We start from the raw sequence: 16,134 nt of genomic DNA, 5'->3' as shown, positions 1-16,134 counted from the left end.
TTTGCATATTTGTCTGTGTAATATCAAGCGGGAAGAGAAGAGAACGAAGACTCTTCTGTCTATCAGAAGTCAAAAGAAGAAGAGGAGGAAGAGGAGGGGGTGGAAGAGAAGATGAAGGACGAAGACGATGAAAATATGCAATGGAGAAAGTAACTTTCTTTACTCACAAATTGTAAGAAGAGTGGGGAACAGAAACTAGGAAATCATGCACACTCTAAAAAAATTCTCAGATCTCTTCACCATACTGAGCCTGTTCCCTACCAGTTAAAAAAAAATCTCCAAAGAGAATTTTTACAAGACCGACCAGGTTCCCGCGGTCACCGAGTATACAAAACGAGGACGATCGGTGAGCATGCTACATTTTTTTTCACCAGCTCTCTCTGTCTGATAATTTTGTACTTCCAAATAAAAAACAGAAAGGACCACAACTATATCAGAATGTGAGAAGTTGGAGGATATGACATCAATTTGGCTGAGAGTATCTTTGGTGTATGATAAAACTACAATAACAGAAACACCTGCCATCCCATCAAGTTCATTAATCAATACTCTTCAGACTCGACTTTCCACTTCGAGAAGTGCACGCTTCACCTCTTTCAAATTCAAATTCCCCAGAAAATGGTTTCACTCGCTATAATCGAGAATAGGACAAATATCTAAAATTGTACACCTTAACTGTTTCACCTATCTCATATGTATGATAAATATGTGGGCTAATCAATGATCATCAGTTATCAAAAAAAGAAAAAGAAAAAAAAAGGATATATACTGTACGTCTTAACTTCTTCGACTGATTTTTGGATACATCTGAATAAAAACGATATCAAATTTCCCAATGAGCTTAACTCTCTCAAGTACATTGCCGTTTAGTATGGTCCTTACAGGGGATGTATCAAGAAGCCCAACTTGTCTTATTGTATACAGCAATAGAGAAGTTCTGCTGTGGCACCTTGTGTGAATATAATAATGTAAACTATTATGAAAAGGTAGATATAAAAACACAAATCACCACATATTAACTATTGAAAAGATAATTTTTGACAAAACAAGCTGTATATTGAATACACAAAACCTGAAAACAGAAAAACAAAATAAAGGATATTACTAGTGATATATTCTGTAAATCATCCAATAAAGGAACTCCATTTCTAAACCAGAGTAAATTTATCCCAGCCACTCCATCACATGATTCTGTTTTAAATAATTGTTTGAATCATAAATCATAGTGACTAAAATAATTTAATCTCCCTGATGCAGTGATATCCTTTGTTAAAAGCCTCTTAATTTTTATGACACTCAATCTTTGGATACTCAATGCATACATTAAGTGTGGTATATGCTATATATTTTTCTGTTTTTTTTTGTTGTTGTTATATTCATGAATTTTACAAGTCCGTTGATACTCCTTAAACTTTATTTATCAACACGCAACGATATTTACTCTGATTCTGACATGAATGTGACGCGCATGCATACATTTCTTCATCCATTTCTGTACTCCACTGCTGCAAATTTAACCATATGCGAAATTATTGGGAAGTCCGGATAAGCGAGAAATCAGACTTGCGATATATACAAGGAGTATATAAGAGTCTGTATCAAATACATGCATGTTTGCAGACAGCATGTTAAAGAATTTGTGGCACCAGATAGTGTTCCATTGGAGGGAGAGTTGACATACACTCAACCATCAGTCAGCAAAGAGGATAAAGATGAGTGTATATTAGTAAGTACAATGTGTGCATATCTTGCCAGCGTAACATGGCCAGGGTGGCGGAGAAAAAAAGCGTGGTCAGTTGAGTATTTCTGAGAGCCATGTCCACCTTTAAAGCTTGTAGAGGATTCTAACCAGCAGGCAACTGGGTATTCCACCTTTTTGCTTGTTGCTCCAGTGTTTGTATTCATCCCACAGCATAGTAACAAAAAAAAAAAACAGCAACAAAAAAACGAATCGAAACAAAACAAACCATGAGCTTGATGTGCTGACTTCCGGTAACGTCTCTGGATCTAGAAACGATGTCTGCAACGAAAATGTGAGGTCCTCTTAAGTCCTGCTTCTAATTGCTCTCACCTCTCCTCAAGGATACAAGTCCGAGCAGGAATAAGAATACACAAAAACAAAACAAAACAAAAAGAGTGATCCATCCAGAGGTTGGCATGAGGGTGATGCTCAGAGAGCTCTCAAAAGTCTTCCTGATTGGTCAGATTCGATCCACAGAAACAAAAATAAGAATATTCCTTGTTTGATTCCACGTCTAGTCACTGCGACAGTGGTGGCACCGGATGCAGTTTGAAACCTGCGTGATTTCCTGCATTCATTCCTCTCCTTCTGTCAAATAGGTCGACAATCCCTTGCGGTTCCCCGTCAGAAGCGCGTCGTCTCCGTCTTCTCGCATCTGAGAGGGAATATTGAATCCCGGACCTTCACTTCCCCAGCATAAACATCTACATAAAGGTAACACAAAGGATGAAAGTGTGAAACCATTGCCAAAAATATTTTAAACTAGAAATGTCGCTTTGGCGACTGGTATGCCTCCGCCATAATGGATGATTTTCCCAATAGGTCTAGATAGTACATGTGGACACTGTGTGATTACATTTTCACAAAATTGGCAAAATATTGGAATGACAAGTTTGTCACAAATGTGTTGAATGTTCACCTTCCTTGACGTAGGTTTAATTGAATGAATAGGAGAGCATGTATCTAGGGATTTAAGGACTTTAACTTGACTTTGACCCATTCATACATTTAGGCATTGAGTAATTTTCAAGGTACAGGTGTGGAGAAAAAGTGCAATTTCTGAATTGAATAGTAAATTGTTGCCATTTTCATCTGGCCCTTGACCCTAAAATTCATAAGATAATTACTTTCAGGTAGAACATGCATAATATGTACTAAGTTTCAAGGTAACTTGAGCCACTTCCGAGATATGGAGGAAAAAGTTAGTTCAGCACTTTCACTTGATCTTTGACCTTTTGACCTTTGAGGCAAAAAGAGAAAAAAAAAAACTTTCCAGAGAATTTCTATTAAGTTACACACGCATACACCAAGTGTAAAAAAATAACCCTGCTGGCATTGCATAAATATGAGGGTAATAGTAAAATTTTGAAGTCTTGCACTTGACCTTTGACCCCTGACCTTTGACCCCATGAACCCTACATTCTCTAGATAATCACTTCCAGTCAGTACATGTATATACTATGTTCCATGAAGATACCTTGAACAATTTTCCAAGGTACGGAGAAAAAAAAAGAAGTTTTAATATTTTTACTTGACCTTTTGACCTTTGACCTTTGACCTCATGACCCAAACTTTCACCAGAGAATCTTGATTGGGTAATACATGTATACACCAAGTTTCAAGAAAATCTCTTCAGGCATTCAATAGATATGGTGGAAATAGTGAAATTTTATGTATTTGACCCTGACCTTTTGACCTTTGACCTTTGACCTAATGACCCAAACTTTCACCAGAGAATCTTAATTGGGTAAAACATGTATACACTAAGTTTCAAGAAAATATCTTCAGGCATTCAATAGATATGGTGGAAATAGTGAAATTTTATGTATTTTACCTTGACCTTTTGACCTTTGACCTCGAGCATGTGCACCCAAAAGTTGATAGGCACAACTTCACCCCCTAATACACATACATGCCAAGTTTCATTAGGATACCTCAACAGGTTTCGATAGTTACCTTGTCCACAAAATTCATTACGGACGGACGGACGGACGGACGGACGGACAACCCGAAAACATAATGCCTCCGGCACCACTTCGTGGCGGAGGCATAAAAAATGAAAATCAATCTTCAAGATATAGTAATTTTGGTAAAAAAATATCAAGTCATACGATCTTGCAGATAATATTCTAAATATGGAGATATAGGAGAATAGGGTAGCTCTTTGATCAGTACGAAACTGACAGAAATATCCCGATGGAATCCCATTTTGTTTGCTCATTTTTCCACTAACAGGAAATATCACTTACGACACATATTCTAAATTAAGACCAATTTCTCATTAGAATATGCAATAATTCTTTCACCGAGAAGATCAAAAGCCATTATGAGAACTTTATGACACCCTTGAACATTGAACTGTATGAGCCACTGAATCACAGTATCATTCCCACTTTGATTTAATACACATTCCATCGGGGTTCAAAGGGCCAGTGTAAATTCATCATTGTGGACTTTAAAACACATAAAAATAAGATATGAATTACCGACAAGTTTTAAAAAATATATATATATTTACATTTTCAACATTGAAAGTGGGTAATACTCCATAAATGTATCACATTCATCAAGCTACCTCACCTTTTTTTGCCCTCATTTTACAGACTTAAGGCAAATATCCACACAAGGTAAAAATGAGAAATGCACTAAACTTTTGCACTGCAATCCAAACACGTTATCTGACACAGCAAACAAATTTTTTTATGGGGCATGCTAGTGAACTCCAAAGCTGCTTCACTCTCCTCTACTTACCAAAGGGAATGCATGCTGACTAAAGTGAAATATAAAATGCATATTGATCAAAGCATGCAGAACATTTCTAGACAGCGGATTTCTTTAAAAATCATGCAAAATTCATGCAGGAAATGGGGCGATAATCAAACCTCTGCACAATTCAAGGGAATTTTCCTGACCAGTTTAAAAGTTTAATAGTCTGAGAGCGAAGAGTGAAACTTAACTTGTCATCTAGCAAAACACTGACAATTTGAACAAAACTGAATAAAAATTTGGAAAGCTTTACGTTTGTTGCATGAAGGGAAAGAGCACACAGACAGACAGACATACACACACAGACAAACAATACCTTCTCCCTAAAGAATTCTGAAATATCCAAAGACTTTATACAGGACCAACCAGGTTTGCATAGACAAAGGGTGAAGTCAGATTTCTCTCCAATTTTGCAAGCACATAAGCAACAAATGCAGCTAAAAGCAGCTACAACAAACTAATTATTGGCTCTGGGACAGGCTGAAAATCACATAATATTTATCTGTAATTTACAGTTTGAGGTAGTAAGAAGGCATAACAGAAGCTTTGAAGTTTTCTGTACACCTAAGATTTTCACGATAGGGATCGTATATTGATAAATGTTTATACTGAATAAGTTGATCAGTAAAGCACTATAAAAGCAAGTAGTCTATAAACTTTATTTATATACACACAATCACAAACACACATACATACACTCTAAATATTTACCATGGTGCAGCTTGAAAACTATGACCTATCTTATGATCACACACAACTCTTAGTGGTAGGGCATGATCACTTGATTGAAAAAGTGTCCCCCAAAAAAGGAGACTATATATATATATCAACTTGTAGAATGACATGTGCCGGAATGTAATGTCTTCTCACTGAAATGACAGTGCATGTGCAGAACTGTTGAGTGCTTTTCTAATAGCTACCGATTTTGTGGCATATACAGAAGGGGGCTCAACATGGCAATGGCATGTTCAATTTCACTTTTCTGACACACACAGACACATACACTACATATGCTTGAGGAAGACACAATTGTGGTACATGCCATATGAACAGCACACTGCATGAAAAGGTGAGAACACTAGCAATTGTGTTTGATGCTCTATAATTTGGGAAAGTCTAAATTATCAATAAGACCAAGTCAACAAGTGAAGATCTTAGCTCATGAGAGCCATGTCTATCAAAGTTTTCAATGCTAGAGTTGTTGCAAATAACTACAGATTAGCATTTCTATGTCTACTGTTTTACATAAATGTTTATGTACTTCACATACATTTTTCATCATTTAAGATATGGGAAGATGTAGGCCCTACTCAAAAAAAAAAAAAAAAAATACATTCCTGACATTTCTCACTGGTCAATAGTCAGTTTGACATTAATTATATAACTGGAGACCTCAATATGCAGTGATCAGGAATTCCACATTAAAACAGCATTTTTTCTGTCTAACCTTTAAAAGGTTTTTGTTATAAGGCAGAGGATGGGGGAACTTAATATACTGTTTAAGGAGGCAATTTCCTGAAAAACAGCCTCACAGAATTCCACAACTACAGACAGCATTGACCGAAAGCTTTGCTCAAGCAAGATAGAACATAACCATCAAAAAAAAAAAAAAAAAGAAGAAGAAGAAAAAAGAGGGAAAAAAAGATGTCATCCCTAAGCACACACCAACACACACTTCTTCATGAGAGGGACTGAAGGGAAAAAAAAAGCAGCGGTGGCGTTCAATCCAAAATTTTGTTCTTCAGGACAAGATTTCATTTCATAGGAATGATATTGGCCGACATTCAAGAGGGAAAATGGATAGAGGAAAGGTAAAAATAGTGAAGCTCTGGCATTGCAATGATGATTGGCATGCTTTTTAACCCATTGAGGATGAGTCCTGAGTATATTCGGGCAAGTGTCTATGGGAAATGCATGTCGTAGCAAAATCAGCATGTCCTCAACGGGTTAAATTGGCTGGCTGTGCCGTGGTGTGTGAGCAGTGCATGATAGATACAAATTCCTTCAACTATTGTGAAAGTATGAATCATGATATGGCTGGTTCCTACAGGTTCAGTGAAAAAAAAATGAGAAAAAGAAAAAAGAAGAAGAAAAAACATTGCCCACTATGGTTGGACAAGCATTGCATTGTCACTGATTGTAAATATCTGTGACATTAATATTTTCTTGCCTAAAATTTGATACAGGTTGGTACAAATATTCCATCAATTATTTGCATTGAATAATTCAAGTCTTTAACAGATAATGAAACACTTCGCACTATTGTATTGTTGTACCATTATATACATCTCATGATTTCTATCAAAAGATAGGTATGAATTTTGGTGCATAGATATATATATTGATAAATGTTTATAAACCACCATAATATTCCTTAACCTACTAGGCAAAGATTTCACCTGCAGTCACAGAAAGCTCTCATCCAAAGTGTAGTGATAATTGAAAAGGTGTTATATACTTCTACCCTTCAATACCTGTAAATTTATTTCATATCTGTTCTTGTGTATATAAACAACCCAAACCCCAAAGAGTACATAATGATAGAAACAATATAACATGCAGGAAACTTTGCTAGCAATTTCATGTGAAGGTGAATATCATTGTGTAATTACTTGTATTTACTGTAATAGGTACATAAATATATTGACTAAATGAATATCATTGTGTAATTACTTGTATTTACTGTAATAGGTACATAAATATATTGACTAAATTAATAAACAAATAACCACATAAAGTAATGACATATTATTGATTTATACTAAACACGTTTGCTTTATCTCTTAAAAGAAAATTCCCTTTCACAAAAGGATATGATGGGAATCATTGTCAGAATACTTTCACTCTTCACTAAAGCACTTGTGTGTAAGAAGGCCACAGAAAGATTATGGAAAGTAATTAAATTAATTTCAGAATGAGAGCCCTAGTTGAGTTCAACCTAATCACCGAAAAACTACAAATCTGAATGATGGTTAATCATCTCATCACTAAAATTCCCCATGAAGTCAAGGTATTGCTCTAAGGCATACAAAATAAATGGTCCCGGTAATGTAAACATCTGTCTACCAAAAAAAAAAAAAAAAAAAAATGGCTTGAGTTAGTCAAAAATTGAAGTCACAGTGTGTAAACTTCACTAATAAAATCTTGATGAATCTGATGTCATCTCAGGTTAAGAGCAAAGCAGGAAAAGTAGTTAGTTAAGGCCATTTTCTATTTTCAAGCAGATCAGTATGAACTCATCAGCTGAAGAACTGGTTGGTTTGTTGTTGTTCTTGTTTTGTCATCAGCAAAGCAGAGAGTTATATGACTCTATCAGGGGTAAAAAGCTGACATGAATCTCAAAATGCAAGTTAATAAAACAAAACCAAGAAAAGGAAATTAATCAATAATGGATAGTATCCTTGCACCCTTTTAACTACTGACTAGCAATCAAGTGGTTAAAGCCCCTCACCCATTCTACTGGTAACAACAAATCCATCATACCACATTTTGTGGCTTTGTTTTTTCCTGAGGACTATGTATTAGTAAAAACAAGCTCTGAGTTCATTCATTACCTGATTTACTTGCAAGAATTGAAAGTCTGCAGGTAGACGTAAAAAAAAGAACATATTTGCAACTTGACTCGGTGATCTTACTCCTTTTCAAATTATCAGCAAAAACATACAAGTCTGACGAAAGATTTCTACGTTCACACTGTGAGGAATAAAAAGAATATAATGTTGACAAAGATTTGAAAGTCCATCCAAGCTACTTAATTCATGCAGTTTACATTTGAAAGAGCTTGGCAGTTAAGGCCTTCCGTGTTCATTCTCTGCTTACATATAGGACCATTTCATCACCCCTTAGCGTTTTGAATGATGTAGTTGAAATGATCTGAAATTTGAGCACTGACATCTTCCCAGGCCATCAAGTATAAAATACAAGACAATGTGTTTGATGTTAATTCAAGACTGCATACAGAATGTTTCTGTTCACCATTGTATCTGAGCTAAAGCCTGTTCATCCATTGTCAATAAACTTTTAGACTTTCAAAAAAAAGTGAAATATACAAGTAAAACCATACCAATATCAGATATTGTACCATATGGTACCAGATTATTTGGATACTGCAATTTGAAGCATTTTACCAAATGACTACTGGAATCACAATGAATAGATGATGCCACAAACATCGCACACACTCAATTCCATCTTCTTAAAACTGCTGTAGTGGTTAACACACACACACACACACACACACACACAAACAAGGAATTGGAGTAATTCTCTATACATACATCTGTCATTCCATTGTATCTGAACACATCAAATAGATAACTTGAATTCAACTGTCATACCTAATCATGTCCTCAATATTCACATCTGACTTTTTACACAGTGGAAATCTATATTCATAAAACTGCTATAAAAAACATATTAAAAGAAAGAGACTTTGCAAGAAGCATGACTTGACAAACCGAATAGGGAGAAGCAAAGATACTTTGCACAATTTGATCAACTGGGGCACGAAGAATAAAGCTTGAAAACTGAGCTGAAAGCAACACCATCAAAGACCACACTGACCAATTAAACAATTTTTTCATTTAATTTATGTTTTCCATGACAGTGTCTGTGCAGAGAAATTGAAGACGATAACCACAACTATCTATCAAAGTGTAAATGCAGATGGAGTCCAATCCATCACTGCAGTTTTACTAGTTGCACATTACTGCAGTCACACAACTCCTGGCACACATCAATGCAATGAACATTTGCAAGTGCATACACCACCAACTCGTTTAAGTCTTTTCGGAACGCACAAATCACATTGATACTATGTGGGCTGGCATGGGCAGGGTGCAGAGTGGGAGGGGGGTGGGGAGCGAGAAATTGTGCACATCAATGATTGATTCATGAAAGCAGAAATGGTTTGAAGGTTTGGATATCTCCTATAGAAACAAAAATGAAAGCTTGAGTTACAAAAAAGAGTCTTCAAGTAAGGCAGAGACAGAAGGAAGGAAGGAAAAAAAAAAGGAAAATGATATGAATCTTTGAAACAAACCAGTGCAGTAGACCACACACTTTCACATTTGTCCACTACCTACCCTCTGTTATCGACGACTTCTGCCATATTTTTCTTACTCAAATGCCTGCACCAAGGATTGGAAAAGAAAGCTTCTTCAAACAAGAGGGAAATCTGCCCAAAACTTTTGCAGATAACCAACAATATCTGAGAGTGACTGAGTAAGAGATTTTTCATGTGGGACTTTTCTTGAATTTATGTAAATGCTCATTTCTGTAATATCTACACTTATTATACCTTGTTAAATATGTCCTTGTGAAACAGCTTAGTGAGAAAAGTGGATTATAGAGGGGATATTCCAGGGGAAAATGTAATGTGACATAACTTCTTAAGTTCACATTTATACTTTCAAGGGGGGGGGGGGGTGGGTGGGAGGGGGCATTGGACGGCAGACGGGGAGATGGAAGGTGGAAGGGAAGGGGGAGAGCTGGGTAAGTTTTGTAAGAGATAATAAATGCAAACTTTGCTTCTTTGGTAGTCACGGCAGTCAGCACTCTACTTCTACAATAGATGAATAGCATATAGATAATACTTGATATATGCTGGCTTTTAACCATGCTGGTACTGCAAAACACGATCAAAACAATGGTAAAATTATGGACATGATAGTCGTATAGGTCCCGTGTAAAACTTTATGAACAATTCTCCCTGACAATAACTGGTCAATCACTGAAAACATAAAGAGTCAGTAAGAAAAAATATTTTGTTTCATCTGATCATATTCCTGAAAACGACTATAAAGCATTTTGATTGTTGTGTGGGGAAAAAAATCTCCCAAGCATCACATGAAATCTGTTTACTTCTGTGGAAGAACACTTCACGGGAAATGTGCAAGATATCAAATTACTCCAATCTATAAGTTTGAGAAAATGCCTTTTTGAAATGTACAATATTTTTGAGAAAATAATCATTTGTTGCACACATGAAAGTGATCCATTTCTTTACTTTCTTTGCAGAGTATATTTCTTATGGATATAAAAAAGAATGGACTGTGTATTCAGCACTATTGAGCCAAAATGAATTCTACAGTCAATTGAAAGGGGGAAGAAGGAACTATACACAAATACTTAGTGGAATATATGCTACAGCCATACAGAAAACAGAAATACAGACTCCCTTTAAATGAGAGGACATGTGGGGAGGGGCTGGTGATTAAAGGTATTAAACATGGGAATCTGAAGTGGGATCAGAAGTCAAGCGATTCAAACTCAGCACACCATGTCAATACATCATGAGTATCAAGTTCCTTCTCAAACAATCAGTAGGTATATTCAAGGCGAAGTCATAAAAATTAGCTCAATTTCACTCTTTTAATATTATGGGGTCAACACACATGTATCAGACAAAGTCAAAAAGATTTCCCCCAGCTCAACAGCTCATTTGTCTACAAATTTTCATTATCAAAAAACCTTGGCATAATTTTACTTTTTCCCCAAGGATGAACAAACACTTTTCTATAAAGCCACAAAATAATGATTATTGGAATGTACAATGATATTTCTTTAGAGTAAGAATTGTGATAATTTACAATAAGTTTTTAAAGCTCCTATTATCTGGCACATCTATAAAGCCATAGGACATTTGAGTGCCAGACAGACAGGATCGTCAATCAGAGAAAATGTTAACTGTGATACACGGTGGCTCACTGAATACTGTTCCCACTTCAGGCCTAGGATAAACAGAAGCACACCAATCCAAGAGTATAATATATATATATAAACAGTGGATCTAAGTACCATAAACACACTGTTATTGCCATTAAATGCTGGTCTAAATTGCTACGCTGGGGCAGAGTCTGAGATGCGTGTAAGATTGGTTTTACAGTTTGCTGCCAGTGAAAATGTCACATGGATATGCATTTACCAAATGACTGAAGGAAACTTTTATTAGCAGCTGTTTCACTCCAAAAATTGTTAGATACTTTTGCTTGGCACCTTTTATGATACCTATAGATTGATGTCAACTACCAGCACTAGTCTTTCCGCTCCATTGCTCGCATGAATCATGTACAATCTTACAAGATTTAATCAGGCTAGGTGTGGAAACTGTGTCAGCTTTACAAGATTTGTGCTTGGATTTCTAATTTCTCTTGTGGCCTCTTTTCTACTATACAATATATGAAACTGCTAAATTGAGTTTGCCTTGGATACTGTTCACTAATATTTGGAGCAAAGTTTCAAACAAGATATGGAGCTCTAAAATACTTACGGATCTCAAATCAGCAACTTTCCGGGCGTGGGCTGAGAACTTGGATGTCTCCACCTGTGAATCAGGGGCACCTTCGCCAATCCTTGCGTACATGGAGGCAGGTCGATACGGCCGTGGTCCCACCTGAGGTTTGGGTCTGATAGGGGGCGGGGCTTTCTTTGCATTATTGTCAGTTGGGAGGGGGAGGACGGGGTCATGTTTAGGGTTTTGCACTGGGACTGTTGGCTGCACATCGGTGTCAACCGTCATGGACTTGGAGGTATTGTTATTGCTTTCGTCATTGGATGAGTTGTGGGGTGAGGTTGGGGAGACGGGAGAGTCTGGTTTGGGTGGGGTGGTGGGTGTAGCATCATCTCGGATTGGTGATGCTTCGGGAGTTTCAGGTGGAGTGGGTAATGTAGGTGAAAGACCGTTGGTGACAAGTTCAATACTTTCCTGCCTTCTGGCTTCTGGTGGGGGAGCAGTTGTTTCAGTTCTTGAGTCAGTCTTTGAGGTGCTCAGGCTCGTTGACATGCTACCACTGACGCTGTCATCTTTTGAAGAAGATGATGATGAGTTGAGGGAGGAGTTTGAGTCACTACGTTGCCGCTGGGCCTCTCGTTGGGCGGAGAGGACATATGAGGCTTTTGGGTTGTTCTTCTTCTTGAGAATGTCAGCAAAGACATTCCGTCTGCCACTTGCAGCTGCCTGGGCAGATGTTTGCGGCTTAGTGGGAGTGTCTTCTGGGATTGCTTCCACCATCTGATCGACTTTTGGGGAGTCTTCTTTCAGCGGGGCATCAGCCTCATCACTGCCCGACTTCCCTGAATCCTCGGCAGATTTTTCTGGCGCCACCACTGGCGGCGCCACCACTGGCGATGCCGATGCCTGCTCCATAGGGGTGCTGATTGCTTGCGGGGGTGTCATCTGGCCATAGACAGGCATGGGCTGCATGCCCATTGGGGTATAGACCATCTGGGGTGGGGACATGAGGACACCTCCAGCCGGTTGCTGCACCATCATGTACGGTGCCTGGGGTGGCATCATGACTTGCTGCTGTTGCTGCTGTTGCAACAACAGCTGCTGCTGCAGCATGATCTGATGCTGCATCTGCTGCTGCTGCATCTGCTGCATCTGGTAGGTCATGCCCGGATTCGCCGCCATGTGCGCCGCTGAGGGATTCGCCATTAGCTGTTGCTGCAACATGGCCATCTGTTGCTGGAGTTGCTTGTATTGTTCGGTAAGTTGCTGCATGCTGGGTTGCCCGGGCTCTACCTTCACAGTCTCACTGGCAGTCTCCTGCTCCTTGTCAACCGAGACATCTTCCTTATTCTCCTGTTTCTGATCTTCCTCTTTCTCTCCATCTCCATCTTTTATCTCGGCATCATCTGGCTTTTCTTCCACTTTCTGTTCTTTTTCTGTGACAACCTTCTCCTCCTCTTTGGCATCTTTGCTCATCTCAACATCCTTGTCATCAACTTCTTCTGCCTCTTTCTCTCTTGTCTCCTGTGCCACATCTTCTGCTAGGTCTTCCATCTTCTCCTCCATCTCTTCCGCAGTATCCTGGACAACATCCTCTGCCTTGCTCTCAGACACCGCATCATCCAGTGATTGTCTACTCACGGGAGCCGCGAGGGCCGTCAGGGATTTCTCCTCCAGGACACTGTCTGACTCCTCTCCCTGAGGGGTGGGGGAGTAACTTGTCGTCTCATTGCTATCGTCATCCAGGCTCAGTTTCATCATGCGTGTTAGAGCGGCTCGCTTGTCTAAAATATCTGAGGTTTCTGCAATAAAGCAAGAATCGAACAGGGCTGAGGGTTAGGGCTGTATGCTTCATTTAGCACTTAACGCTTTAAGCTACATTATCTCATCATCTTTGATCACAAAGATCGAGTTAGGGAGAAAAATATCAGAAGTACATTTTCTATTCAGACAGAAACTACACTGCAAGAACAAAGGCACATTGATTCCGTGCAAAAGTAATTGCATGCTACATAGAAAAATAGGAAAAGACACAGTTTTTAAGAAAAGCAAAATAATGCTGCATACTATACATGTATGTTCCCATACACAGAATGCTGAAAAAAAGGCCTCAAATACAACTGCAATTTGCATGCTAAGTGTTATTACATTAACTCAAAATTCCTAGGATTAAACTTTTAGCATTGACGACTGTGTGACCTGAACAAGACAGCACATGAAAGAAATTCAACTCAGCGAAATCATATAAATGACATTGAGTCAGAAAAAAAGCACAATAAATTTGCCATTTGAACTTAAAAAAAAAAAGTGAATGGATGTTATGAACGAAATTAGAAGAACCAAAACTTCCCACACATAGATGAAAAAGCTTAAGTATAGCTATTCTAATGATAATGTGATGTCATACATAGAATATGGATGGGAGCAAAAATGATATGGGATAAATGCATTGCATAGTTTGCTAGTAAAGCAAAGATTTGATAGGTCATGCAGCTTTGGAAAGTTAAAAGCATCTACAATATATAGGCCTATGCATAATGCAAACCACAAACTCTATTTGAGATAAAGCAGAAGTATTAACATTTCCTGGGAAAAGGCACTTGTTTACACCTCTAAATGAATGTGAAAACTGTGTTTCCTTTATCACAGCAGTTAGCATGCACATCAGATTTGTTGGATCACTGATACATATTTGTAGCTTTCAAAAAGAGCATGCTTTTACGAAAATATTAGACATTTTGTCTTAACAATATAAGAACATCAATACCCTCATTCCATAGATGGATAGATAAATAGCATACACAACACCCACATCTCATACCACTGCATGCTACACTTTTCATGCCCATATTTTTTTTTTTTATTTCATAATGAAATGAAAGCATCGGGCTTCATGCAAGGTGTTTGCCTCTCAACAATGTGACTGATTGTCTTGTATGGAAAAAAAAGTGTGAAGTGGCCTAGATGTGTATTCTTTGGGATTGGAGCGGCGCAGCGGTGAAAGTGAAGTTTGTGGAGTGAAAAGTAAAGTGACAATGACGAGAGTGGGCTGACCTTTGACCTTTTCAGGAAGGACAGGAGAGACAGAGGTGGGTGATGTCACACTATCCACTAACACCACCGGTTCTGGTTCCCCGCCCTCTAATCCTGAAGGCACCCTCTTCGACGTTGCTCCCTCCACAGCTTCTTGCGGAGGTTGGCCAGATGCCGCAGGCGGTTGAACGTCGGTCGAGTCATGCGTGGAGCTGAGATGATCAGAGCTGCGAGCATTCGGCCCTGACGAAGCATCTCCGAAAGAATCGTCGAGGAAGACATCGTCATTGCTCATGGAAGCATCAAAGCTCTCCTCCAGCCGCACAGAACGATGCAAACCTCGGAGTCGGCGTCTGAGCACATCTTCAAGGTTCTCGCTCGATGGGTTTGAGTCGTTCTGTGCAGGCCCCAGCTTGGTGGATGCTTCTCTCGCAACGGAGGAAGTCTTCTGCATGGGAATTATTGATCCCGAAGAATTTTGGGCTGCCGTGATGTTTCCATCAACTGGTGGCAAAGCGTTTTGTTCTTGTACACGAGTAGGAGGAGCAACAATCTCTGCTCTGACTTGAATTTGGTTGGATTTCTTTGGTACAGTAGCAATATCTCCCTTTGGACAATTCTGAGACTTCACTGTCCTTTCAGCATCAATAGATGCTTTGGAATCAGGACGTACTGCATCTATTTTTGCATCCGCACTCTCTTGCTTCCTCATTCTGGCTGCAGGGACTGGTGGGACAGCACTCCTGCCAGCAGCTTCTGAGTACTTGAGGGTCTGTGAAGAAGGGAGCTTATTCTTTGACACATCACTTTTGTCGTCCTGAAGACGTCCCTTTCCATCAATGTCTGAAGAGGACTTCTTCTTTCTCCTGGGTGGCACCGCTGGCCTGGCGTCATTACCCACACCTCCATGACCCTTGCCTGGTTGCTGTGTGGGAGCAAGAACTCCTGCTGTTGCAAGCTTCAACTCTGATTCGGATGCGCTTCGAGGTGCGAGGTGCTTGGGCGGTGCCTGTCCCGAACGGCTCTCGGTGGTCGATGAACTCCTCTCCTTTCTGAAGGACGGAGGGAGGGGAGGGGGCCGACTGGGTCTCAGCTTCATTGCAGGAGCTGTAGAAACCTTGTTGGCCAAAGCGTTCTTGCTCTGCTGACTGAGTGCCTGCAGGAATGCCGACTGCAGGGCACTGAGGGCGGCATTGTCCTGAATCGGCGGGGGCCTCTTTGGCGCCTTTCTCTTCCGGTACAGTCCAGGCTGCTGATCAGCAGACAGCTGCTTGGTGAGCTTCGCACCTTTGCCACCCGAGCCTCCCACGCCTAGCTCAGGCTCGGACGAAATGCGCCCCATCCTCGGTCGTGGAACGGGGGG

General features: G+C 39.4%; 1 protein-coding gene across 1 annotated transcript in view; it reads right to left on the bottom strand.

The window, feature by feature from the left end:
- Positions 1 to 2,139: 2,139 nt before the first annotated feature.
- LOC140243649 (uncharacterized) overlaps positions 2,140 to 16,134 on the bottom strand; it is an 88,122-nt gene continuing 74,127 nt past the window's right edge. Inside the window, exons 11-12 of the mRNA XM_072323312.1 lie at positions 11,778 to 13,540; positions 2,140 to 2,445 (exon numbers count right to left, since the gene is read on the bottom strand). Of these exons, the coding sequence (XP_072179413.1) occupies positions 2,425 to 2,445; positions 11,778 to 13,540 (1,784 nt within the window). The 3' untranslated portion in view covers positions 2,140 to 2,424. The remainder of the gene's footprint in view (positions 2,446 to 11,777; positions 13,541 to 16,134) is intronic.

This window comes from Diadema setosum, chromosome 20 (genome assembly GCF_964275005.1).
Source record: "Diadema setosum chromosome 20, eeDiaSeto1, whole genome shotgun sequence".
In the NCBI taxonomy this organism is placed as follows: Eukaryota; Metazoa; Echinodermata; class Echinoidea; order Diadematoida; family Diadematidae; genus Diadema; species Diadema setosum.
This window is presented reverse-complemented; position numbering and strand designations above follow the sequence as displayed.